At 46.9% G+C, this 26775-nt stretch overlaps 1 protein-coding gene across 1 annotated transcript in view; it reads left to right on the top strand.

Moving 5' to 3' along the window:
- Positions 1–7663: 7663 nt before the first annotated feature.
- The window catches only part of PTPRJ (protein tyrosine phosphatase receptor type J), a 157520-nt gene continuing 138408 nt past the window's right edge, over positions 7664–26775 (top strand). The window contains exon 1 of the mRNA XM_081065077.1: positions 7664–8056. Within this exon, the coding sequence (XP_080921203.1) occupies positions 7796–8056 (261 nt within the window). The 5' untranslated portion in view covers positions 7664–7795. The remainder of the gene's footprint in view (positions 8057–26775) is intronic.

The following is a 26775-nucleotide window of genomic DNA, read 5'->3' as shown; positions in this document are numbered from 1 at the left end:
CTGTGAGATGGGAATCGTACAGCGTCCACATCTCTAATGCCGAGAGGGCCAAGTGTATGAAAGTTTGTAGGGCTGCAGGCGGTGTCTGTCCTGGTTCACCAGAACCTGTGCCTGACAGGGTAAAATACTTTGACTATCATCCCTGACTGTATGTGAAAGAACTTTAAACTTTAAAATGGTAGAACACTGTGTGCACAAGTGCATACGCCTATGTATATGTATATATTCCACCTCCCATTCCTGTCCCCATTCTGACTTTTCCTATAACTCCTCCATGGCTTTAGACAAGTCACTGTCCTCTGGGCTTCGTTTATTTATAGGTAAATCAGGATTGAATGCCTGACCTCTAAACTCCCTTTCAGGTCTGGCAGCGGAAGTTTGAGTTGGCTGACTAATACCTGGTGTGGTCCAAGCATGCGGAGTACACACCTGCCTCAGGTTGGTGCTGAAGGCCAGGTGCCGGGAGCCGGGAATCCTCCCAGGTAACAGATGCCAGGTTGAATTAAGGAATTGGGCAGGATCCCTGCACTGCTCTGCCCTGTTTAGGTTTATGGTTCTGCTCTGTGGATGTCTTGCTCCAGGCATAACGAATCTCCAGGTTGTCATTGTGTCAGCGAGGATCAGAGTAAAGAAAATCTAGCTTTGCCAGAAAAACCAAGACCTTGAGGATACCTGCTGTAGCGTTACCTACACTGGGATCACAGCTGGTCTATAAACTCCTTTTCTGCTGGATTTCGCTTGGGACCATGGCGAAATCAGTACCAGGCCCAGGATCAGCCCAGCCCAGGCTAGTTTGCTCTCCCAGGGCCCAGTGGCTCAAGGCAAAAATGCTTCATGTTCTTTAAGTCTTTGGTGATTGCAAACTTCTAGGCTTGGCTAAATCAAGCAGACTGACACTTTTTTTTTTAAATTAAATTTATTGGGGTGACAACACTTCTTAATAGCCCAGGCATGCATGGAGGTCAGTTGAAAAGGGTGGAGGCCCAGAATGAGGGAGATCTTATTTCCTTCCCTGCCATGCACACAGGAGAGGGAGCAGTGTGAAGCAGGTCATAGAACAGAAGCATTATTGCCAAAGCACCACTGATACCTAGGTCAGCTGTGTTACCATTTAGAAGTCGCTTAACCTCTCTGAGCCTCAGTTTCTTCATCTGTGGAATGAGCAGGTTAGAGTGGATGGTCTCCATGGTTCTTTGTCACGTGTTACATTTTATAATTTCCTGAATCTCAGGATGAAAACCTTGAGAACAGCAGCAGCATCTTTCAGCAGAGTGGACACAAGTCTCAGGAAAAATGCCTGATGACCATGTCAACCACAGAGGAAATGACAGCAACAGATGAATAAGAATCAAGCGAGATGAGGAATTTGTGTATATGTCCCTGTCTTGAAATTGTTCATTTATTGTGTACATGTAGGAAACTCAGGGGTCTCTGTGTGATGGTGTCCTTGGGAAGAGGCTGAAGGTTAAAGGACCATGTGAGAGACCTCGGGGTGGGAAACGAATTCTGCAGAGGGACCTCTTAGGCCAGGATCGTGCCCTGGGAAGCCATCATGGTAATTAACACAAGGGTTGGCTTCAAGCAGATCTGCTTCCTGTGTGTCTCTGAGCAATTCCTTCAGCTTTACATGTTGTAGTTCCCTTAAGCATAAAATGGGGGCCCTAACAGTGCCCCTGGTACAGGGTTGTGGTCAGGATGACATGAGATCAAGTGTATAAAGTGGCTTGCATGGAGCCTGGGACCTGCTTAGCTGCCAACAATGGCAGTAGCCATCATTACTTAGATTTTTACCCCCCTCTGTTGGATTATAGTTTCCAAGTAAAGGAAAGGAAACTCTCAAGGTAATCTGCTTAAAGGTGATCATCTAGGCCTTTTAAAATTCATTTCATTTCATAGGAAAGAATCCCACAGACCCTGAACAAACGTGAGAGGATTTTCTCAAAGTGTGGATGGAGGACATGAGCTGTGTCTGGATCACCTGTGTGCTGCTTAGTGCAGAGTCCTGAGCTCTAATTCCAGTTAGAAATAGCACTCTGATTCTGAGTCTCTGAGGGCGGCTCAGGAGTAAGTGTGGTAACCAAATCCACTGAGAGAGGCTGAGAGCCAGGCTCATAAGCAGCTTGCTGCCCTGGTACCCAGTAGACCAGGCCAGCGCTTCTTAAACTTTATGTCTGTAGTACTCTCCTGGGGGTCTTGTTAAAATGCAAAGTCTGACTTAGTAAGTGTATTAGGCAGGGTTCTCCAGAGAAACAGAACCAGTAGTAATAGTAGTAATAGTAGTAATAGTAGTATGTGTGTAAAATCAGGCATCGGCTCCTGTGATTACAGAGGCTGAGATGCTCCCGCAATTTGCCATCTGCCAATTGGAAACCCAGGAGAGCTGGTGGTGTGGTTCAAAGCCTGAGAGCCAGAGAGTTAAAGGTGTAGATTCCAGTCTGAGTGTGAAGGCCTCAGAATCAGGGACTTTGAGGACAAGAGAAGATTGATGTCCCAGCTGAAACAGTCAGGCAGAGAGAGAATTCCACCGTCTTTCACCTTTTTGCTCTCTATTCAGGCCCTCAATAGATTGGGGGAGGCCAACCCACACTGGGGAGGGCCGTCTGCTTTACTCAGTTCACCAATTCAAATATAAATCTCTTCCAGACGTACCCTCACAGACACATCTAGAAATAATGTTTAACCAGCTATCTGGGCATCCCGTGGCCTACTCAAGTTGACACATAAAATGAGCCATCACCATAGGTCTGGGGTGGGGCCAGAAAATTTGCATTTCTAACAAGCTCCCAGGGGACATCCATGCTGCTGGTCAATGGACCACACTTTTAATAGCATACTCACATGGTATTTACTTTATTTCAGGCAATATTACCAGTGCTTTCACTATTTTAATACTTACAACAATTCTATGAAGGAGAAGTTATCAAGAACATCCTCATTTATAGATAAGGCTATTGAGGCACAGAGAACTAAAGTAACTTGTCCAGGGTCACACAGCTGATAAATGGCAGGACCAGGATTTGAACCCAGGCAGCTGATTCCAGCGTCCATACTCATTCCCACTACAGTTTATTTGTATGAACAAAACTCATGCATATACCTATCTACTATGATATATATGTACATATGTGTTCATCTACCATTTATATACATAATGTATATACACATATACACAAATTTATACACATAATGTAACTATATTGCCACATATGATTTTTATTTGCTTATTTAGATTGCAGGGTATTTTCTTCCCTTCTAGTGTGATTCCACTACACAATCCGTGCAAGTTGATGTCTTACCCTAATTTCTTACCCAGGTGGTCTATATATCCAGCACAATGTGATTAAGATTTTTTTTTCAACCTGAAAAAAAAAAGAACATTTCTTTTCAACCTGAACAAAATTAATTTATTTTTAACAAGCCTGGAAGGACTCAGCTGCCGAGAAGCCCTGGAACTCGGGCCTCCTGCTAACTCTCCCTCTTGTCCTTACACCTCTCAGCCGTTTCTTTGTTTGAGGTGATGTTTCTGTTGCAGGCTTGACTGCCTCCTGTTCCCCCTCCTGCCACTTCTGGTCTTTGTGCAGAAGTCATTCTGAAGCCCCGGACAAAAGCCCCTTGTCCCCTAGGACCCAAGTCTCTTTGTCACGTACTCCCTGTGTTTCCAGGTGCCCTATGACAGAGGTCCTGGGTCTGTCCTGCCTGAACACGAAGGTACCTGCATGTTCACTGGGACCTTGACTGCAGACCTACTTAACAACTGTGAGTGCAGAGGCCAGTGGGCTCATCCCTGTGGGTGCCTAAACTTGGGGAAAGGGTGAGGACTTCTGAGGGCAATGGTTCTGTTTCTGTTCTCCAGACCCTGAGTTGGCTACAATAATGGGCTTTCTTTCCTGCACTGAAAATCTATTACATGCCACTGTTTCTTTGTAAGTCAAACTCTTTCCTATCTCACACTCACACACACACACACACACACCCATACAAATTAGGAAAATGCTTAAAGTTGCAAGTGTTTAAAGAAAGAAACTGGAAAGGCACAGCTAAGATACTCCCTGACTCTCCAGGGCAGGTGATTAAGGCTCTGTTTAGGGAGGAACTGAGGTCTGGTGGACAAACATGGAGCTCTAACCACAGCCCAGTTATTAGTCCACAGGAAACATCCTGTTACTATTATAAAGATGAAGTGCTATTTTTTTTTTTTAAAGAACTTTCTAAAAGTCTTCCTTTTCATTCTGATTCAGTTTAAATCTGTGAGGCAGGAAGGTCTCAGGGCAGCCATGCCTGCAACATTAGCTAATCAGACTCCCAAGAAACATTCCATTCTGCTTAGGAGGACTTTGGAGAATGGTTTGCTAATGGTGGCTTTTAAAATAAACCGAGGGTTGCCAAGCTGAATGGACTCCCTGTGGGGCTGGTGACCTGGTTCCAGGCTGGTGCCTCACAGGTTTACCTCCTGGTGGGATGGTGGACGTGCCATTAAACATGGCTGCTTGCCTGTTCCCAGTTCTTGGACAATGAAGTAGAAAGTCTTGTACCCTCTGTCCCTTCCCATTTTAAAATTTGGAAAACTGAGGCTCAGGAGAGTAATAATAAAGGTAATAATAACAGCCAATATGCAGAGGACTTTATAGAAACTTATCTACAAATGTCAGGTGGGGGTCCCCATGGCAAAATGGCAAGAAAGACATGGTTTCATCCCGGTTTTGCCACTCTGAAGCTGTGTGACCTTGTGTCAGTAACTAAAACTCTCTGAGACTCAGTTTTCTTGTTTATAAAATGTTGATAATGATACCTATTCTACAGGGTTGTTGTAAGGAGTAGAAATAATGGATGTAAAGTATCTAGTGTAGTGCCAGGCACCTGGGTACCTTATCAGTGGTCTTTGTTGCTGCTAGGGACACAATGCAGGCCAGTCATGGCATGAACAGTGTTTTCCAATCTTGCTTGACAGCAAGAATTACCCAAGGAGTTGGTTAAAAATACAGATTCCCAGGCCTTATCCTCCACAGTCTATGGAAAGGCATGGAAATCTGTATTACAACAGGGCACCAGGTGATTCCTGTTAGGCACTTTTGGAACACATCCAGCAACCTTCCACTCCAACCTCTTGGTTTGGCTCTTTTGTTTTTTATGCACTTGGTCCTACATTCCATAAAAGATGTAGCTTTTGCTGAAGGTGGACATGATTAAAAGGTCAAATATTATTATATATTCTCAAAGACAATGCCTTGAACTTTGCACAGTAGATTTATCCCTGAAAAGCTGTTTGCAAATGGAATTTGGTGTGTGTGTGTGTGTGTGTGTGTGTGTGTACAGGCATGTATATAATACCTTAGTTTGCAATTCAGAGGAATGTATTCAATTCAACTAAATAAATATTATTTGAGTGACTGTTACGTGCTGGGCATGCAATGATACGATGCAGGCCCCGTCTTCAAGGGGCTTACTTAGAGTCCAGTGAGGAAGATGGTCAAGTAAACAGGCAATTACAACATTGAGGGTAGATAAGCGTTGCACAGGGAGCTAGGAGAACATGGAGTGGGAAGTGCACGCAACACACGGTTGAGGCATCTGGGAAGTTCCAGGGGAAGTAGCATCTGTGAAAGAGACCTATAAACTGAAATCTAGCCTCAATTTTTTTTGCAAAGTGAATGATTCTTCCTTAATTTATCCTTGCAGAAAAATGAACTTTCACATCATGTTACCCCTGGATGTATTTATACAAGCACGCAGTGGCATAAATATCTAGGGGCAAGGCACAGAGTGAGGTGAGGAAGGGCACCCATGGGGAGACAGGCCCAATCCCTGCCCTCAGGGAGTTTTCACCACACCTTCCCAGGATTAACTCCTTTTCTCATCTAGGTCATTACATTAATCCAGTGTGATCTGTTTATGATTGAACAGGTAGTTTACTATTCTGGTCTTAACTCCTTTTACTGAAAAGTTTGTTTATTCTCTTTCATTACCATGTGGTGGAGAAATCCGCTTCCAACCAAGACTTTGGCACTGGTATACATTTCATCTCGGAGAAAACAAAAGTGCACACTGGAGATTACAGAGCCGTTCGCAGACCCACGCCAAGAAGCCAAGGAAGCCTGGATGGATCTATAGGTTCCGTAGGGTATGAGTATCGGGGCAGACATGGCAGCACCCGCCATACTGCCTTTCCTTCCCTCTGGGCATCGTGGATATGAACGCCTTTCAAATCACCTGTCACTGCCCAAGAAGGAGAGGAGGCAAGAAGGATCAGAATTCCTTGTGAATTATAATCCCATCATGTTTAAACAAATGATGGCAAGGTGTGGAAGTCAACAGCTTGAGGTCTCCTTACCTTCTCCGCTGACTTGGGTGTGTGGTCTGCTGGAGCCACTTAGACCCTCTAAGTGAAGGTACATCCCCATTGCCCAGATGGGGAACCTGAGCTACGTGGTGTTCTGAAGGCAGTGTTGGTCATCTGGCTGCACATAGAATCCAGCTCAGACTCGTTATTCTGGCTTTCAGTCTCCCCTAAATATGAGCCCCCTCAAACTCCCACTCCCTGTTTTTCAGAAGGCCAAGCCTGAAACATCCATCTGCCATTTTTTTGCCTGTTGCTCTCACTTCCTGACGTGTTGCCCCCCTCAATCTGCCTGGTGAAATTCAACCCATCCTTCAAAGCCCAGCTCAGGTGTCATCTCTCCCCCTGGTTGGAATTCATCTCTCCCTCCCCAGCACTCTTTGGTTTGGCCTTATCTCTCATTATTTTTCCCTGGGCAACTGGCTCAGCCTCCCAGGTCCTTAATTCCTTCCTCTGTGAATGGGCATAATAGTAACATCTGCAGGAATCTTTAACCCCTTAGGGTCCTGGACTTCTTTGAGTATGTGATGAAAGCTTCCAGAAGGGCTAATGTTTATTGAGGCCCACTCTGTGTCAGGCCTGATGTTTAGGACTTTTCCTCTCATTATCTCATGTAATAGTCAAGTCTTTCTAGCCAGGTACTCGTACGACCTTTATTTCACAGATGAGGAAAAGGTGTCACACAGCGGGTAGTATTAGCAAAGCCAGGTGTACCATATACTAGAACGGGCATCCTAATCCCAGGACCCGCTCCAATGCCAGTTCTCTGCTTCCCCAGCTTGGCGCTGGGGGCGGGGAGAACACGACACATGTCTCCTATAATTTAGGGGTTCAAGCACCCAAAGCCCACCCACAAGCTAGGTCAACCAGGCCTTCGCCGGGTTGCAGTATTCACGCCGGCCTGGCTGCGTCCTCGGCAGGGATTTCGGTTACGATCTGGTGACCCAAACCCGAGGCCATGGAGCGGGCCCGAGGCTGGGGCGCCCGTGCCGCGGGGTGCGGGCTCGAGGTGCGAGAGTAGCGGAGCTGCGTCCCGGGTCCCAAGTCCCAGGAATGTGGGAGGGCCTGGCGGGGAGGGCGGCTAGGCGGGGGCGCTTCCTCCGCCCGCGGGAGGGGAGCTGCCAGGGCGCGCGCGGGCGGGGGCGGGGGCTGCAGCGGAGGGCGGCGAGGGGCCGCGGGGCTCGGCCGCCGCCGGGCCGGCGGGGCGGGAGGAAGCGATGAATATTCAGAGGGGGAGGGGAAGGGAGGGCGGGAGCGCTCGCCGCGGCTCCCTGCAGCCGGAGCCGCAGGACGCGCGGAGGAGGCAGCGGGAGCCGCCGGGGCCGCGGGAGACGGGATCCGGGCGCCGCGCACAGGGGGTGGGCGCCGCTTGCTCCGCCCCGCGAAGCCCCCGCTCACCCAGGGACGCATCTGCCCCGCGGCCGCCGCGCCGGGCCCCGCCGTGTGGCCGCCGCCGCTGCCATGTCCCCGGGGAAGCCCGGGGCGGGCGGAGCGGGGACTAGGCGGACTGGCTGGAGGAGGCGCAGGCGGAGACGGCGGCTGGAGGCGGGGAGCAGGGCGCCCGGGGTCGGGCGCACGGCGGGGCCCGACTCGCGCGGCCCGGGCACGTTCCCGGGCGCGCGGGGCATGAAGCCGGCGGCGCGGGAGGCGCGGCCACCTCGGCGCTGGCCCCGGCTTCGCTGGGCGCTGCCGCCCTTGCTGCTGCTGTGTCGCCTGGGCCAGGTGAGCGGCGGGGGCCCAGCCGGAGGGCGGGCGGGCGGGCGGGACTGGCATCCCCGGCACCTGCCCGCGGTGCCCGCCTGCGGGGTGCGGGGGGCTGGCGGGGCCGGAGTCCTCGGAGCCGCCTCCGGGGGGGCTCGCGGGAACCCGGCCTGCCTCGCGACCGAGCCCCTTCCTCGGCTGCCCCGCACCAAAGGGCGGGCGGCGGGCTCCGTGGTGCCCGCGCTTTCCCGTGGAAGCCCCCGCGGGCTCCAGGCCATCTCTGGCCCGCCCTCCCCGGAGCTGGTCCCGTCTGGCCGGCCCGGCTCTCCCGCCCGGAGCGGCCGGAGGGGGCGTGTGTGGCGAGGGCGCCCGGCACGGAGCGGGGCCAACCCGGCCTGCAGGGCCCGAGGGGCCGGGCCGAAGGGCAGCGGCGGTGGCCGGGGAGCGGGTAGGGCCGCCGGGCGGGGGTCCCGGGCCCAGGGCACCCTTTTGGGGAAAGTTCCCACCTGGGGAGAGGGCGCCACTCGCCGGCGTCCTTCCAGCGGACCGTCCTCTTCCCGGGGAAGTCGCTCGCTTCCCTGGGGGTTTATTTCGTGCTTGGTGGGCGCCGGCTCTCCCCCCTGTGTTCTCGCTTCGCTTTTTCAGATAATGCTGCGCCTGGCGTTCTGGTGACCGAGCTTTCTGAACGCGCCGTTCCCCCTGGGTGGTATTCCCACTGGGGGGAGGGGCTGGCAGCTGGGAGACGGTCCCACTTCACAGATGGGGAACTTGAGGGAGAGAAGCGAAAGAGCAGAAGCACCCAGCCCTGGCCGCGGGTTCGTCTTCACAGCCTTCTAGGAGCCCGCTCGGGTCTTGACCCCGCAGTGAAAAGGTCCTTGGGTGATACCCTGCTGTGTATGAAGATGCTGCTTGTTGTTGAAAATGTTGCCTAACTCACCTGGGAAGTGAGTTATTGTCTGAAGATGGAACTTGGTTTCAGGGAAAACTTTTCAGGAAAACATATGATTGTCTGGGAGCAGGAACATCAGCCTTGGGGCAGCGATATAACCCAGCAGGCAGGATGAGAAGGAGCAGTGGGTGCTAAAGTCCCTTCACAGTTGTCCTCAGCAGGCTTTGAACAGGCTCTCCTGAGGGCCTGGGAGCAGTGTGACCTCCAACAGACAATAGTGGATCAGGTCAGGTGTCAGAAGAAGCTCCAGGGCCAGACTGCAGGGCTGGGCCGGCTCTCCAGCTCCCTCCGTCCTCAGGTAATGGCATTTGGAGGATGAGTGTACAACCACCTGCCCCACGGATTGTTTAGGGCTTCCCCTGGCTAATGTCTGAACGAGTTTTGTAAACATTACAGGGTGTCCAGATGGGAGTATTATGAAGGTACAGTGTGTATGACTGCCTTCTCCCTGTTCTTGTAAGGAAATTCATGGAGAGCAGTCTCTGAAATTTAAAAAAAAGGCCTCATAATTGAAGATCTCTTGCACCAAAGTCTACACTAAAGAAATACTTGATCTTCACTTATTTTTAATTGAGTACGTGTATATTTTATTATATTGCATTATTAATTTTCTTGTTTCGGTCTCGTGGTGGTTGCTAGCTATGCTTTGAATCAGCGAAAAATTTCTTGGGTAAATTTATTTCTTGCCCAATCCTTCCTTGTATTTCAATAGCATATTGCCACTCCACATTTGTCCCCTATTCAGATGTTTCCTTCCTCTCTAATTTGTTCTGTAGAAACGCAAGAAGACTCTCTTTATTTCTTGGTTTTTGGCTATGTTATAAAGTAAGAAATCTAAAGGGCTCTCTGAAAAAGCATCTTCAAAATTCATGTTTATCGGTTCATCTTTATATTGGCTATTTCAAGGAATCAGTGCATTTTCATCTGGAATAGATTTTCACGATAGCCGAAACCCCTCATTTCTTTTAGATGAGGATATTGAAGCCCAGAGAAGACAGAGATCAGGCCGAGGTCCCCTGGCAAGACAGGAGGCATGCCAGAACTGGAATCCATGTCTCCTTCCTGCCTGTGCCTCGTATTTTCCTGATGGTTTTGTGTGTGTGCCATATTTTCACTTTGCTCTTACTTTTAACTATAGGTACAGTCCTGCCTCACTGTGTGTACTCCTGAAACTGTGGGTGTAACTTGAGTTTTTCAACATCAAATCGTATTTGAGATTGGAAGTCATATTCAAGATTTTCAAAGCTTGTGTGTTAGGAAATGTGGTTGAAGGTATCTGACTACCTCCCTGACACATGACTGGTTTTGTGAGGCTTGGAGTGTGTGTGTGTGTGTGTGTGTGTGTGTGTGTGTGTGTGTGTGTGTGTGTTTTAAAATGGTATCAATTGTAGCAGGTTAAAAACACAGACAAGTCACAGAGAAGTCGCAGCTCTGTTTGGGCATTAAATGAGGATTGGTGTTGGAAAGCTGAGATGCAGGAGGACTCATTGCTTAGTAGGGCCGGAACAGCAGTTTTTGAACCTGGCGTCTCATTCCACATTTTTTTTGTCATTTCACAAGACAGGAAGGATGGTCGGAGATGATTCCAGCCTGAAGACTTTGCTGGTTGCAGTGTCTGACTCCACCCATTCTCATAGCTTTTTTGCACACTAATTTTGGTGTATGTGTATGGTTTAGGCAGTGTGACAAAGCGATTTTTCCCCTTTGCCTCCTTCTCTTGAGAAATGTAGTCCTGATAGATTCTTTATGAAATCAGCTTGACAGTGGGCTGCTCAAAAATGAAAAAAAAAGCTGGTGACTGACAGCTGTTTTGTTGGTCTTATAGTGTTTTGGGTTTGCTTTTTCTTTGCTTTCTTGTTTCCTGGGGAATAATAATCATTTGTGTTTATTATCTAATATAGCTAATCTCTAAGCCTATTTACCTACCTGCTTCATTCAGAGTACAAAAAATATTTTGACTCTTCTTTATATTGCTTGTTAAATTCTCATATGGGTGACTTTAAATATTTTTGTTTTGCTTCAGAACAGCAACAGAAAAACCAAAGGGTTATGTTTTGTTTGCAGACAGTTTAAGAAAACAGAGCAAATTGGTTTATGGTTAGACTGTGACTTTGAGCTGACTTCAGGTTTAGCCCCATGATAAAGATAACTGCGGAATACCCAAGCTTTCCTAAGCAGAGCGAATGAATCCTGGCTCCCGAGTGAGTAATTTTGGTCAGTAGAGAGGTTATTTAGCTCCTAAAAGTAATTTTTGCTTGGGGTTGAGGCCTAGGCAGAGTTGCTGAGTGACTGTAGGCCTGGGTTTAGCCAGCACATAATCAGCAATTACTTCTGAGTTCATTCACTGCTCGGCCAAGGGAATTATTTTGAGTGCAGCGTAAGAGGCAATTTTCTGTGCATTTCCCTTCTAACATAATGCTGCTGGTAATATTGTAATTAATAGGTAACATTATATGTGGCAGGCACTGTGCTAAGGGTTTTAATGCATTATCTCATTTGATCAGGAACAGTAAGAGGTAGGTGCAGTTAATGTTCCCATTTTATCTGAGAGAAAACTGAGGTTCAGAACTTACCAAAGATTCATAACTAGCAAGTGGCAGAGCCAGGTCTGAGGTCTCCACCACCCCAGTTTACTCTCCTGTCCTGTGGGAAGTCATGTATTTTAGAGAAGGGCTTTAGGGTGCAAATGAGAGACGAGATGACAGACGTTTGTGGGGCCTGACCCCTGATGGGGCTGGGAGTCATTTTGGGTTCTCTGCATCCTAAACCCTGTAGTATCTGCTCCATTTGTAACACGGACAACTCAGGGACCCTCTTTCCTGCTCATGTTTCCTTGGGAGCTTGAGTTTACCGGGCAAGCCCGCCTTAGTGGAGACAGAATGGGTCTGGAATGGGAAGACCTGGGTTCAGGTCCTTGCTTTGCCACTTAGTAGCTGCATAATCTTGGGCAAGTCACCTAACCTTTTTGACGCCTCATTTCCTTGTCTGGAAAGTGGGACTAACACTTCCTGCTTCACGGGGAGGTTGAGAGGATCAACTAAGATAGGGGAGGTTGAGAGGATCAACTAAGATAGAAGAGGAACTGGTAGGTGAAATCTAAGGCACGATTCCACTGCTAGTGCTGTTATATGAGGAGAAGAGGGTCTTCAAACCCTTAGTTCATGTAAGAAATACTTATCAAGCATTTTCTGCAAGGTGGTACCTGGCTGGGTGTGTGTGTGCAAGATGAACTTAGTTCAGTCACAAAACATTTTTTTTTTTTTAATGTTGAGAATGATTTATTTTAGGGAGTATTAGTAAAAAAAAAATTGTAAGTTGCATATCAAGCTCGTGATTTTGTAGGTAGAGTGAGGCTATCTGTAGTGTCATAGTAAATAAGTTTGTTTAAATTTAACAAAAAGTTCATCTCTGAAGAAGAATACTGAGTCAATCCTTATGTAAGGATGGCATGGTTAGGGCAAACTTGTGCAGGTGGTAAACTGCTTAAGTTTGGGAAACAGGTGCCCAGTGGAGGCTGTGGTGGTGAGCGCGAAAGGCAGCCCTGCCTTCGTGACTCTTACAGACGTCACTCAGGTGACCCCAGCTAACCCATCACAGCTGGAATACAGGGTGTTCTTGTTGCCCCTGCAGAGAAAGGGCTGGCACTGGATTTGCCAGAGGAATGGTGATGAGAGTGACGGGGTCCAAGGGTCTCGAAGTGGAGATTCCTGGGAAGGGTGGCTACCTCAGACCAGAGAGGGCCACAGCAGTTTTTGTTACCACCTCCTATGGCTTGCTTTCCATTGGCTTTTCTGGTGACTTCTCACAGGACGGGAGCTGTAGGAAATTTGTTATTACTTCCTTATTAGTGAAGCTACAGTCCTCCTATTGTCTCAGAATTTCCATGGAATGTAAATGCCTGGGTGAGGGGTGATGGTAATGAGACAGCAGATGGGGGGGGGGGCATTTTGAAAGCAAAGTAGTGTCAGCTCCTACAGAAGATCTAATTTTAAACATGCAAATAATTTTCAGTTCCACTTTTCCTTCTTCCTCTTAGAGGGAAGCCGTACCCTGTTGCCGTTTTTGAGGCTTGAGCAGACAACATCGTTTTTATGACAAAAACTATCATCTCATTCTCCAGGGAAGAAATGGGGTGGTGGTTTTCTGGGTGTCTGTGATGGGTCCCAGCCCATTGTTACTTAATAGCTTCGCACCAACACGGAGTCTGTATAACACAGTGGTTCTTACTCTTTCTGGGGAGGGGAAAGTATGACACCCTTACAGAGTAAGTAAAAGGAAAGAAGCCTCTCTCCCAAAGAGATGCACATATTTACAATTTTGTATCCAATTTCAGGGGTTTCATAGAGGCTTTACAAAAACTCCTGAAGCCCAGGTTAAAAACCCTCCAATCTAAAACTGTGTTGCTTTCCTTCTAAGGAAAACCTATTTTTATGTAATGTAGACAAGTCTCTCTGTTTGTCTTTCTAAAAAGTTACATGAAAGGAAACACTGTATGTACATTGTATTCTACTCAGCCTTTTAATTAGTTACCTTGGAGATTATTTCATATCTGTACCAATAGCTTTAAGTCATTCTTTTAAATGACTGTAATATTGTGATGAGTAAGTGTACCATCATTTATTTGACTGTTCCTCTATCAGTGGACTCTTTAGTGACCCTCCTCCCCCTACAAATTGTGCTTCAGAGAATGTCTTTGGTGCATAGTTTGTGTAACCTTTATAAGGATAGCCATAGTGTAAATTTCTGATTTTAGGATTGCTGGATTAGAGGGTCCATGCATTAAAAAATCTGATACTGTCGTGAAGTTGTCCTCCAGAAACATTGCCCCAGTATGTACCTGCCCCCGTAAGTTTGGACGGTGTCTGTTTCTCCATGCCATCAGTTAAATTGAAGATTGTTAAAATTTTCAATATGTGCCAGTCTGAGAGGTAAAAAATTATAGCCTGTTGTTTTTATTTATATCTTTAATTTTGAGTTAGTTGAGCATTTTCCCCTTTGTTTTGGGCTATTTGCATTTCTTCCTTGTTTTTTTTATTAACTACCTGTTCACTAAAAAAAAATTGTCTTTTGTTATTGATTTGCAGAAGCTCTTGGAATTAAGGAAGTTAATGTTTTGGCTCCCATTTCTGTTGCAAATATATATTTTCCAGCTATTTTAGATGCAGCCCTTGTTGCTTAGGAACTCAGAGATAAATAAGACCCCTGGATGGTGAAGAGACTATAGAAATTGGAGCCAGGCTTCCGTTTGGGATGCTGGCCCCACGGCCTAACTAGCTGTGTGATCTTGGACAAATGCCTTCACCTCTCTGATCCTTACTGTTCACATCTCTAAAATGCTCACACAGGGTAGTTAGATAACTTAAGTGAGATCACATTATGTTAAAGTTACCTGTAAATTGGTATTGAAATATAAGAACAACTTACAAAATATTCCATTTACTCAAGAGTTAGATTTTAAAGTGAGGGCAAGAGGGCATAATTATGAATTGTCAAAATTGTGCTACAAAGTCTTTTAAATTGGATTTAAGAGAATAAATCCACAATAGATTGTATACAGACATGCATACATGTATGTGTACGTATTAAAATGTGTGATGTAGAGCAATATAGGCCTCCCTATAGCACAATTTAAGTTATATTTCTCTTTTGACAAGTGGATACAATGAAATTATTATTGGTGAAGTGACCACGAGATGTGACTGAAAAGTGGCCAGTGTGGTTCTAGCCCCAAAGGAGCACAGGGATATCGACCATGTCTCTTTAAAAAAATGGCCCTTCCTGTATTGGCTTGAGCATTTTTCTTTATCTTGTGACCTGGCGGCGTGGCTGTAGCTCTGGGTACATTTTCTGTGGGGCCACGAGGAGTACTTTATGCCAACAACTGAAAGTTGAAAGGCATAATCCTTGACTGTAATTGCAGGAGATGGGAGGCCGAGGGAATCTGGCTGACTGTGCCACCTGTTTCCATGGCAGCCAAGTGATCCTGCATTTCCTGCTGCTGGCTGAGGGGCCACCTCAGTGTCATGTCCTGTGTCCTGGGGGTTCTTCCTTCCACACTGAGAATGGACCTGCTCTGAGGCCTGGAGATGGACACCTGCAGGGTGGCTATGGGTATGGAGGGAAATAGGTGCCCAGTGCTTAGGTGTTGGAGGCAGACAGACCTAATTCCTCTATTTCCTCTCTGTGTGACCTTGGGCCAGCTCTACTGATGCTTGGGGCCTCATTTGTTCTCATCTGGAAAATGGGGACAATAAGAATTCCTACCTCATAGAGTTGTTGGGGATTAAATCGATCTGCATAACAAGATCTTACCATGAAATAAAACTTCCAAAGATGTTGGCTGTTGTTTTATTATCTTACTTTGCTGGGACACTGGCATAATTTGCTACTTCAAGAAATTTAAAAAAATATTTTTGCCTTATACTTTGCAAAGCCTTTGTATGAGCTCATTCAATCCTTACAGCATCCCTGTGAGTTTGTCATTGCTATTTGCACTGAAGGTGTGGCTCAGACTGGCTTTAAGTGACTTGTCCAATTTAGGTGTCAGGTGTCTTTTGCACAATAGTAATGTAGTTTCATAGTATAGCTCAGTTTTGAACATTACTCAAATTTAGAATTAGCCTACAAGAGGCAAACTGGCAGTTGAGTCCCCTAGTTTGGTTCATACATAATCATTAGGTTGAAATTACTGTTTTTGGTACTTTGACTATCGTATATAGTTCCACCTAATGTGTTCCAGAAACCATGCTTTTAAAGGGAAGTTCGGAAAACCAAATCATAGACTTGCATGTGGTAAAGCAGTGTATTTAAAACTGTGGGTCATAAAATCAGTTCAATGAGTTATGGCTAGCATTAAAAAGTGGTAGACTAGAAAATAGCATAGTTTTTCCTACTGCAAGTAGGAAGGGTAAGTAAGTATTCTGTCATGAAACTTGTTTCAATTATACATACACGTGTGCGCGTGCACGCATGCGTGCCAGATTCCATATAAAATGAACTTCTTACCATAGGTTCAGTCATTGCGCCCCCCGCCCCCCCTTCCCTAAACTACTATGTATAGGGAATGGAGAGGTGAATGTGCGGGGTGTGGGGTGGAGATGGGCTTTGTTTCCAGAGACAGTGGGAAACCTGTATAAAGTCCCAATTATGCCTTGTCAGTGTCCAAACAGCTGAAAACCATCCTGAAGCTGCTGGTGTAGGAAGGATCATCTTCTGGAGAGGTCCCTTAAAAAGGGAGTGAGTGGACTGGAAGCTGAGGCTTAAGTAGCTGCCCTTCTGGAAACTTGGGGTGGGGGGCTGCCCCAGGAGGACAGCTGTCGGCCATGCTCTGTGTTATTTGGTGGATGGGTTTGATAGAGAGCTAACACAGCCTCCTGTGTTGTGTACTTTGAATGAGATTTCAGGCCCACCTGAGGGGAGTGGAGGCTGTGAGGGCTCATCACCCGTCTGGCGCGCAGTGGGCACTCACACTTACAGCCCAGACGCTTTTACCTCCAGGGTTGCTGCCTTCACTCCACTCTCACTGGTCTGCATGGGACTTACGCTGGCCCGTCTGGTGGCTCTTAACCCACTTGGCTGGAGGTTCGTTCGATTCCTTTTTGAACCAGGTCAGGCTTTTGTTTTTTTTATTATAAAAATTTTGAAAAATAACTAAATACAAGAAGAAAGCAAAATTACCTGTAATCTCCACTCCTCCAAAGTTAACTCCTGGTCCCATTTTGATGGTTGATCTTTTACTTTTTTTTTTATGCATGTTCTATCTATTTATACTAAAATAACATTACCTTTTACACATACTTTGTAACTTACACTTTTTAACGGAATTTCTTTTTTAAATAACTGTGGTGGATGCCTCCTGAGGGACACACCAGGAGGCCACAGCATAAACCTGAGGCTTCTTCCTGTAGGTGGCTGTTCCTCAGTGGAAAGTCTTTTGAAATGTTTTTTGAAAACAAACAAACATGGGCATATTGTAGATTAGATACCAAATTTGTATCCAGAATGTTTTTCAGCAAATACAGGAGACAATCAGGAAATCTACCCCTCAAGACCCTCGGGGAAGTGAGCTCTCTTTCCGGTGCTTTTCTCTAGAGCAGTTTGTGAAGTAGGGACAATAGGTTGCAAACACGTCCCTCGCCAGTAAATGTATTCTTGTAGAACTTTTAGCTGCTGCCACCCATTGCATCTTATAGAGGCATCTTATCTCATTCATCCTGTGATTCGTCAATTTGTTTCTGAAAGTTTGTGCTGCAATGAACACTGTTCAGATGACTTTGTGATGAAGTCTTTGCACTGTCTCTGGTAATTGTCAGGATAAATGGGGGTGATAAAAATAACAATAGCAGCTACCACAGGTGGGAGATTTATCATGAACTGTTATCAGCCCTTGGTACCTGTTAACTCATGTCATCCTATGAGGTAGATGCAGGGAAGGAAACTGAGGCCCAGAGAGTTGTAATCTGGTCCATGGCCACACACTGGGCCAGAACCTCACCCAGCTAGTGTGGGCTGCCTTGGGGACATGATGGGGAGCTGGACAGGATTGTCCACATGGGCCAGGGAGTGTGTGAGTCTCCGGGAAAGACAGCTGGGCTTGAGGCCCCTTCTCACCAGTGGGAGAGTCATCTTCCTGTGGGATGGGTAGCACAGTGACACCTGCTGCTCAGAGTCAGGATGTGGAGGGATTAAATGCTCCCCAAAGCCAGAGAAGATGAGTTCTCTTAGCCATGGATTTTTAGAACGTGGAGCCATAGTGGTAAAGGCTGCCTGAAACTTTGGGGCGTTGGCCCCGATCAAAGGAATGACACAACGGCATCTTCTTGGGGTCCTGGCCTTCCTGTTGTGAATGAATTTGGATTTCACAGAGTTTGAAATTGGGCATGGATGACATGAGTTCAGAGTGTCCTGTAAGAAAAGCAACAAGAGAAGGGCATGGGTTCGGTGTCAGCAGAGTCTTGGATCCAAATCCATGCTCTTCTCTGACAGCCAGGTGACCCTCTACCTGCCCAGGTACTTAAGCCCCTTGGAATCTGTTATGGCACCTTGAAAATGGGTGATAATTGCCAGTATTAGGGTTAAGTGAGGGAAGGTGTGTAAGGCATCCTTTCCGTATTGTGGCACTTAGTAGGTGGGCCCTTAAGTGTTTGCTCCCACCTCAGCCCTCTTTATTCACACACCCCCTGACTTTCTGGCTGCAGTTGCCATGTGCCCAAGATTTGAGGAGACCTGCTCTAAGGTGTTCCGACACCTTCCAGCCTTGATGCCCGGGTGTGTGGTTGTCTAAAGTGGCCACCTAATCCTACTGTAGGAAGAGAAATCGTAGGGGCCGTAGGAGGGTAAGGGTGGGAGCTCTCACTTAAGGTGACATGTGGGCATATCTGAAGATGTCCTATACTCACTTAGATTCATAACTATCTCTAAAAGAGAATAATGCTAATTAAGCAGGGCAGGATATCTCAACAGAGATCGCATAGCCAGAACCAGCCTTCCCTGGAGGAGAGTAATAGTCTGCTTGCCTTTTCTCCCTGCTGGTGAGCCATCCCGATCCGTCACGTCCTTCGGGCAGGGATTTGTTCAGGAGCACTAAGAACATCTTCTCGGTCTAGCACCTTCCAGCCTTGCTCGTATCTCTTAAGTTGCTGCACCGAGCCTGCTGTGTAGAGCTTGGTCTCATCACCAAACGCCCATCTTCTGACTTCATGCCTCAACCCATTCCTCGAGCTCATCTCATCCTGAAAACCACTCTACCTGACACCACCTTTCCCCTTATTCTCTGATCCTGTGTTCTCATTATAGTTTACACTTGATGTGAAATTATTTTCATAGCTCAGACCTGGGCTTCCCTAAAATCAACAAGAAACCTCCAATTTGGCGTCCTGGGTTCTGGCGACTGGGAATCCGTCCCTGTGCTCATGGCCATCAGACAGCATGGGGTCACCTCTGTCGACTGCCTCACTCGGGGCCTGTTCATGGGAGCTAGAGACAGCCTGTGCAGTTGGTGAAAAGCTTGGGCTTTAGAGCCAGGTGCCTGTTTGAGAATTCCTCGTATCTGTCACTTTGACCCTGCTGCTCAGCCTCTCTGTGCCTTCGTTTTCTCATCTATAAAATATGATGAGGTGATTCAGCGCTTGGGTTGTTAGAGGAAGTACATAAAATCAGGTGTGTATCACAAAGAATTATTCAGCACATATTAAACATCAATAAACATTAAAAATGAAAAGAAACGACGTGTTGGGTGTGGGGTAAGACTCAGACAGTCAGCCCGTCTCTGACCATGTAGTTTTGTTTCTCTTGGGAGATGCCTGCGCGGCAGCTAGTGTTTGCGGCCCCCTGGAATCTGGCATTTGGGCTTTGCCGCTGTCTGACAGTGCGGTTGGGGTGAGTGGGCACTTCTCTTCCGCTAGACCAGGGTTTCTCAGCCTCAGCACTTGACACTTGGGGCCTGAAAATTCCTTGCTTTGGTGGCCTCCCAGTGCACTGTAGGACGTTTAGCAGTCTCCCTGGTCTCTTCTTGCTAGATGTCAGAAGCACCCCCCACACACCCACCTGTGACAACTGAAAATGTCTTCTGATATTGCCACTGTCCCCAGAGGGAAGTGCCCTGGTTGAGAACCATTGCTTTAGGCAATGCCTGGGTTGAAGTCACGGTGTAGGAGGCTGGCTGTGCGCTGGCCATCTTGGTGGTGGGCCTGGCTGTCCCTCCCTTTTCATGTGATTGTTGGTAACTGACTTCACCCAGTGCCACAGGAGGTCTAAACAAGAGCATTTACCATTGTGACAAATATCCAGATGGCCGGGTCTCAGGAGACAATTCACATCCAACTCCCTGACTGTTTAGTGAGCACTTTTTAGGGATGCTGTGGCCGAGAGAGCACTGTGCCGGGAGTCTCGGTGCCCGGTATGGTTCCTGGGTCACATTTCTCGCTGTGTTCCCAGCCTGGGGTTCCTCCTCCACAAAGTGGGAATAACTGACACAGTTTCCCCACCCTAACCCTGGTGGGAAAGGAAGCCAGTGTTGATGTGATGTGTGTGGTGCTAAGCTCTGCTGTAGGGGATGTGAAGTTGGGGCCAAATGTGCCAAGTTCCACACGAGGGATAGATCCAGTCAAAGGGGGATCCCATTACAAAGAGATTCACTGCCAACTTCCCCCTCCCACTAGCTCCCTGGAGCAGTTTCCAGCAATCCGAGAGTTTAGAGGCCTCGGGGCAGAAACCTAGAGCTAATGCCTTCAGAGCCAGGGAAGGGAGACCAGCAGGACCCAGGCAGAAGAGGCAACCCAGGAAAACCCCTGAAGTGGGGTGCTGCCAGTCTTGGCTTCCTGGACTCTCTCTGTTCACACAGCTTTTCAGGAATACATCCCTTTGTGAAGCCAGAAAAGGGCTCCCAGCTCAGTGTGGGTCGGACCTGGTCCGGACATACTGTTGTCTGTTCTTTGGCCCAGATTCCAGCCAGCTCTTCTGAGGTGTCCACTGTACTGTCACACACAGTGTGCTGGGCTCTGCTTTCATCCTTACAAGTACCATGTCCATTTCAGAGATGAGGCATAGAGAGGTGATGTGGTGGTTCCATAATCTTGCTTTTACTGCTTTGTGATCAACAGCAATTTTTAAAGCTTGAATTTTCTCGTGTGTCAAATGCGGATAAATAAACATGTCAGAGGGTGGTGATCAAGATGCCATGAGAAGATGTTTGGGAAGCTCTAGCACCCTGCCTGGCATACAGAAAGGGGTCCCTAAATGCCAGCTGCTGTCAGTATTATTGTTTCAATGATCAGGGATAGCACACGGCTCTTGCTTTGACGAGCTTTTCCAGGAATAAGACTGGTTTGCCCTTATCGAGTCATACAGTCTAATTCAGCCCTGTTCAGTAAATGTTTGGGGGTGCAGCTGGAGATGTCACGTGGGGAGGACAAAGAGTCTGAGATTCAGGACCACCCTCGGGTGGAATGGGTGATCTCACAGTCTGACGGGGGACTTCAAACCAGCCGAGCTCATTGCCACACACCTTGGTGGTTAATCATTGCTGGTAAGAAGATAAGAAGGATCAGTGCCTCCAAGAAGGTCAGAGAGAGAAAGGACCTAGGGACACTCTACTAGGGAAGGCAAATGGGTTCTGGTTTGTGTCCATCTTTAAGTGATTGGTAGTGGCTGCTCGGGCCCTGCATAGAAAGATTCTCAGATCAGTTGGGATGGCCTAGCTCAGCAGGACACAGTGCTGGGATCAATTAGTGATGTCTGCTATGGCCACAAGAAAGGTGGGGTGGTGCACATGCTGTTTATTTGCTCTTTTTGGTTATAGCTGATGACACTGAGCCTTACTCACTAGAGATTTACCCAGCAAGTCAAAACCACAGACATCTTTTTTGGAAGGGATCATTTAAGAGTGTCCGATTCTTTTGTTTCACCCCTGAGGAAGTGACTTTTGTTTGACTGTCTTCAGTGAGGAGCAACTTGCTATCTCAAAAGGCAGCCATGTTCTGTCTTTGTACTCCCTCTCCCAGTGAGTACTCACGCCACTAAGGGGAAGGAAGCCTTAGAGCCCCTTTAGGTGGGCTCTTCTCAAGCATGGCTGCCCCGGGGAACTTCCAGAAACTACTGATTGGAGGCCCCCACTCCTGACCAGTGGCATATCAGCCCAAGCATTGTTGTTTTATTGTAATTTTTCCAAACTCCTCATGTAAGGTTAATGTGTAACCTCATGTAGGGGGTGGACTTGAGAACCACTAAGACCAAGTCTTTTCTTGGAAACAGGCCCAGAAAGGGCATGATTGTCCACTGTTATGTGGAGTTAGTGGCACAAGGAGAAGGAAAACCAGGGGGAAAACCCTTTATGAAGTGCCAACTCTACACCAGCCTCTTTTACTTTCATGCTGAGACCCTTCTTGTCCCACAAAGTTGTGTTAGTCCACTGCTTAAAACCCTCTGTGCCTTCACATTACACTTAGATAAACGCAGAGGATGGCTGGCAAGACCCCGACCCTCAAATCTGGTCCCCAGACCTTTCCCACTCCTCTGACTCCATTTAGTCTACCTGCCCCTTTTATGGACTCTGGTCACATGGGCTCTATTATGGTGGATGCTGGCACCACCCCACTCTCCCTGGGGCGGGGGGGCTCTTTCTGCAGTGGTCTCCCCCAGGTCCTCCTGGCTCCTTCTCAGGCCTTAATTTATCCTTGGCCACACCCCTGATTCCATTACCTGTTCATTTCCTCTGTCCTCATCACCACCTGAAACTATCTTACTAGTTTACTGTTTCCGGTTCCCCACAGCCTGGAGTATGAACTGCAGGAGGCGGGGAGCCCATCTGTCTGCTTCTCTGCTCCATCCCTCATGTCTAGGACAGAGTTTGACTCAAAAAGTGTTTGTTAAATGAACAAGTAGAAAGAACCGCCATGCCATGGAGATGGTGTTATCCCCAAGTTACAATCGACTAGAATTCTGGTTTGCTGCCTCTCAGTCTCATGTTATTTCCAGTTATCTCATAATATTTTTACCTTTTGCTATGACAGCCCTGAGAGAGAGAGAGAGAGAGAGAGAGAGAGAGAGAGAGAGAGAGAGAGAGAGAGAGAGAGAAATTGGGAGGGATCACAGTAATCCGTGGGGATGGGGTTTAGCTTGCTGTAGTAAAAAGAGCACAGATTTTGAAGTCCTTTCGTCTTGAGTTTGAATCTCAGCACTGCTCTTGCTAGCTTTGTGATATTGGGAAATTACTGAACTTCTCTAAGGCTAGGTTGTCTTGTATGCAAAATGGAATCACAATACATTAGTGATTAACTATTACTGATTGAATGCTTTCTGTGTGCCAGGCACGGTGCTAAGTGCTTTGTATGTTTCGACTGGGTGAATCCTCATGACCATGTAATGAGGTGGTTCTCTGCTTGTCTTCGTTTTATAGAAGAGGAAAACGAGATACTGACACGTGAAGCAACCAGCCTGAAGTCACACCGCTAATCAATCGAGGAAACAGGGTCCGAGCTTTGGTAGCTGGGTTGTAGAGTCAGGGTATTAGGAATTTCTGAAATCCTGCACAGTGGCCCCAGAACAGGTGGTGGTATGAGGTACATAGTACAAGTTAGTTCCTCCCCACCTTTGACCTTTACTCACAGTGACATTTAAGTTTTTTTACTGTTTTGTTCTCAGGTTGGTGATAACGTACCAATTTCCTGTCTGCTGTAGGTGCTCACTTCCAAGCACAGCTTCTGTTGACAGGACCTCAGGGAGAGCAGCTTGCAGGCCCCAGGGATGTGCATTGTATGTTGGGCCCTGGCAGTCAGGGAATGTGGGCAAATTAGTGCGTTTTCCCACATAGAAATCTTCTGCCTCAAATATTTATTGTCTACTTTGTGCCAGACATTGTGACTATGACCAACAAAAAAAATTAAAACAATAAACCTTTCTCTTATCACCCCAACTCATCAACCTCTCATTTTCCAGCCTGGTAACCCACACACTTTTCGTGGTTGTGATCATTTTATTTGGAGATGTGGCTTTGTGACTGTGATGTGTCTGGGGTGGGTATCACCTTGCTGAGGCATTTTCTGAGAGGATTTGCCCTGTTTTGATAAACGGAAGTGTGAATAGCCAAAGCCTCATTTCAAGTGGCTGCTTTATTTTGGGGTGGGCAGGACTCAGTCTTGATGTGAGACAGAGAGGCTTCAAAATGTGTTTGGTTTTCTTTTTTAATTTATTTTTTTCTCCAATTATGTAAGAGCGGTGTAATAACATTAAAGGAAATCTAGAAACCAGAGAAAGGAGAACAAAAGAAGCCTAATGCCGCCCCCCCCCATTACAGAGCTATTATAATTTTAAAGTAGTTACAGCTATGATTTTTTTTCCAGGTGGCTTCTTATTTAAAATAATTGTGATCACAGAGCAGGGACGGTTCTAGGCTCTTTAATGCCAAAAAGCTAAGTGAAGAAAACATTTTTTTTTCCCCACGGTGCTCCATGGATGATATAACCATAATTTTGAAGAGCTGCAGGATACTGCATGGAATGGATGTACTGTCATTCACTTAACCTTTTTCGTATTTAGAGATTTAAGCAGCAGACAATTTTTCACTGTTGTCGGTAGTGCAGGGATGAATATGTTCATGCAGATAGCTTTTTCTGTGAAATATAAATGATTTCTTCTGGATGAATTTCCAGGCATCTTTATAGTCTTTGACACCACCCACCAGGTAACTTACCAGAGGAGGTGCACTGTTTCCATTGCTATTAGAATGGATGAGACTGCCTGTTTCATTATGCCCACACCAGCACTGGGGGTTACCATTTTTGAAAAACAAATTTAATATTTACATTTGCAGACATGCCAGCTGGGTGGTGTGGTGGCTGCCTCACACCGCGTTTTGATCGAATGTGACTCACGTAGAACCTATTTTGTGTAATCTTTTAAAAAAATTCATTGGTTTTCTTTTTATGCTCTGGAAAAATGTCAAGTCACTGTCTACTGCATTCTGCATTTGTCTGGTGGTACCCAGAAAAATTATTAGTGCAGCCAGAAACCAGGTAGGCCTAGTTGTATATTACCCGACTGTAGAGATAATCAGTTGTAGTCATTTCATTTTTAGGGCTAATTTTAGGGGTGCCTGCTCTCCAATATCTAGCTTAAACTCAAATTATGTGATGGTTGGATGGACATGTGTGGCATAAAACGTTTCTGAGCACTTACTAGATATCTAGACCTTTGTGATACCATCTTAAAAATGGCAGCAGGTGGTAGCACAGTGGAAAGAGAAAGGTGAATTCAAACTCCAGCTTTGCCCCTTGCCTCATGAATCTTGATGAGGCTCCCTGCCCCTCCTCCCCCAGCTGCCTTTGTTTCCCCAGCTGTAAATCAGTCTGATCGTGCCTGTAGAGGTCAGGATTAAGAACGCTGTGTTAATAAGGATTTGGCACACAGGCAGTCCTGGGGATCCTGCTGACAAGGAGGAAAATAGGCCAGTTCAGGTACCTTTCCTTCAGGAAGTTCCAGTTTAGCTGAACAGATAAGATGGGCTGGCTGGAGACAGTTTCCAGTCACAGACAGTGCAGGCGTCAGGACAACAGCCAGGAGTTGAGGCAGGAGTAAAGCCAAGTGCTGTTTAGGGGTGAATGTTGGGAGGCCAGGCCCGCAGTGGGGAAGACTCATTCCTCTACAGTGAGGGGTCATGCCTGGCAAATTCACTCTGTCTGTGGCAGGTCAACTGGGGACTTGAAGGTTTCGGATGTCAGTAGGATTTAGAATCTTGTAGAGAATGAGACATCATGGGAGGATTTCTTTTCAGATTGTAAATATCAATCATTTTATGGTTTTGTTATATTTTTTGATGGCAATTTAAAAAATAACAACTTTGGGGCCGGCCCGGTACTCAGGTGGTTAGAGCTCCATGTTCCTAACTCCAAAGGCTGCCAGTTCGATTCCCACATGGGCCAGTGGGCTCTCAACCACAAGGTTGCCAGTTCAATTCCTTGAGTCCTGAAAGGGATGGTGGGCTCTTCCCGCTGAAACTAAGATTGAACACGGCACCTTGAGCTGAGCTGCCTCCCACATGGCTCAGTTGGTTGGAGCAGGGGCTTTCAACCACAAGGTTGCAGGTTTGACTTCCGCAAGGGATGGTGGGCTGCGCCCCCTGCAACTAGCAACGGCAACTGGACCTGGAGCTGAGTTGTGCCATCCACAACTAAGATTGAAAGGACAACAACTTGACTTGGAAAAAAAAGTCCTGGAAGTACCCACTGTTCCCCAATAAAGTACTGTTCCCCTTCTTAAAAAAAAGAAAATAACAACTTTACTGAGATAGAATTCACATACCATAAAATTCACCCTTTTAAAGTGTGCAGTTCAGTTGTTTTTATATTCAGAATTGTGCAACCTTTACCATGATCTAGTTCGAGAATTTTTCCATTACCCCAGAAAGAAACCCCCACACTCATTAGCAGTCATTCCCTAGCCCCTCTTCCCCCAGCTCCTGGCAACCACCAAATTGCATTCTGTTTCTAAAAATTTGCCTAGTCCATGTGTTTTATAGAAGTGGAATCATATAAAGTTTGTCCTTTTGTATCTGGCTTATTAGCATAACGTTTTCAAGGTCCATCCTTACTGGAGCATTTATCAATACTTCATTCCTTTTTATGACCAACTAATATTCCATCGTAGGGATATCCCATGTTTTATTTCTCCTTTCGGGAATTGATAGACATTAGGGTTAATTCCACTTTTTGGCTATTACAAATAATGCTTCTGTGAACAGCTGTATACAGGTTTGCGAGGACACCTGTTTTCAGTGTGGGAGGATTTTGAACTGGGAAGTGATGTTTGGAGCCTTTGAGCGGGTGCTATGTGGAGGCCTGTGTGTGTCTCTGCTCTTTCCATGCCAGTCTAGGGCAAGCTTTAAATGACCCTGTGAGGCAGGGTCTATTATTATCCCCCCTTTATAGGTGAGGATACTCAGATTCAATGCGATTAAGTCAGCTACACAGCTAGAAAATGGTATATCCCTACTCTGTCCAGCTTTGAGCCAGCCAGCACTCCCCAAGCCTCAGGTAGGCCAGGTGATTTGGTGGCTTTGCTGGAAGGGGCCTAGAGTAGAGGCTGAGTGGCGCTGTAGAGTGGCAGTAAGCTGCACAGAGTGGGGCGGTGCGTGTGTACCAGTGTGAGTAGGGTGTGGGGGGAGGGAAGGTGCTGGAGAGGCTGCATGAGCAGGACCTGGTGTGTAGATGTGACACAGAAAGAACACCGAGTTGGAGTTACAAGAGTGGGTTGGATTCTTAGCATGACCTTTGTGACCTTGGGCTAATCTTGTCTCCTT

This window comes from Rhinolophus hipposideros, assembly GCF_964194185.1.
Source record: "Rhinolophus hipposideros genome assembly, chromosome: 10".
In the NCBI taxonomy this organism is placed as follows: Eukaryota; Metazoa; Chordata; class Mammalia; order Chiroptera; family Rhinolophidae; genus Rhinolophus; species Rhinolophus hipposideros.
The sequence above is the reverse complement of the archived record's forward strand: the minus strand, read 5'-3'. Positions and strand labels throughout refer to the sequence as shown.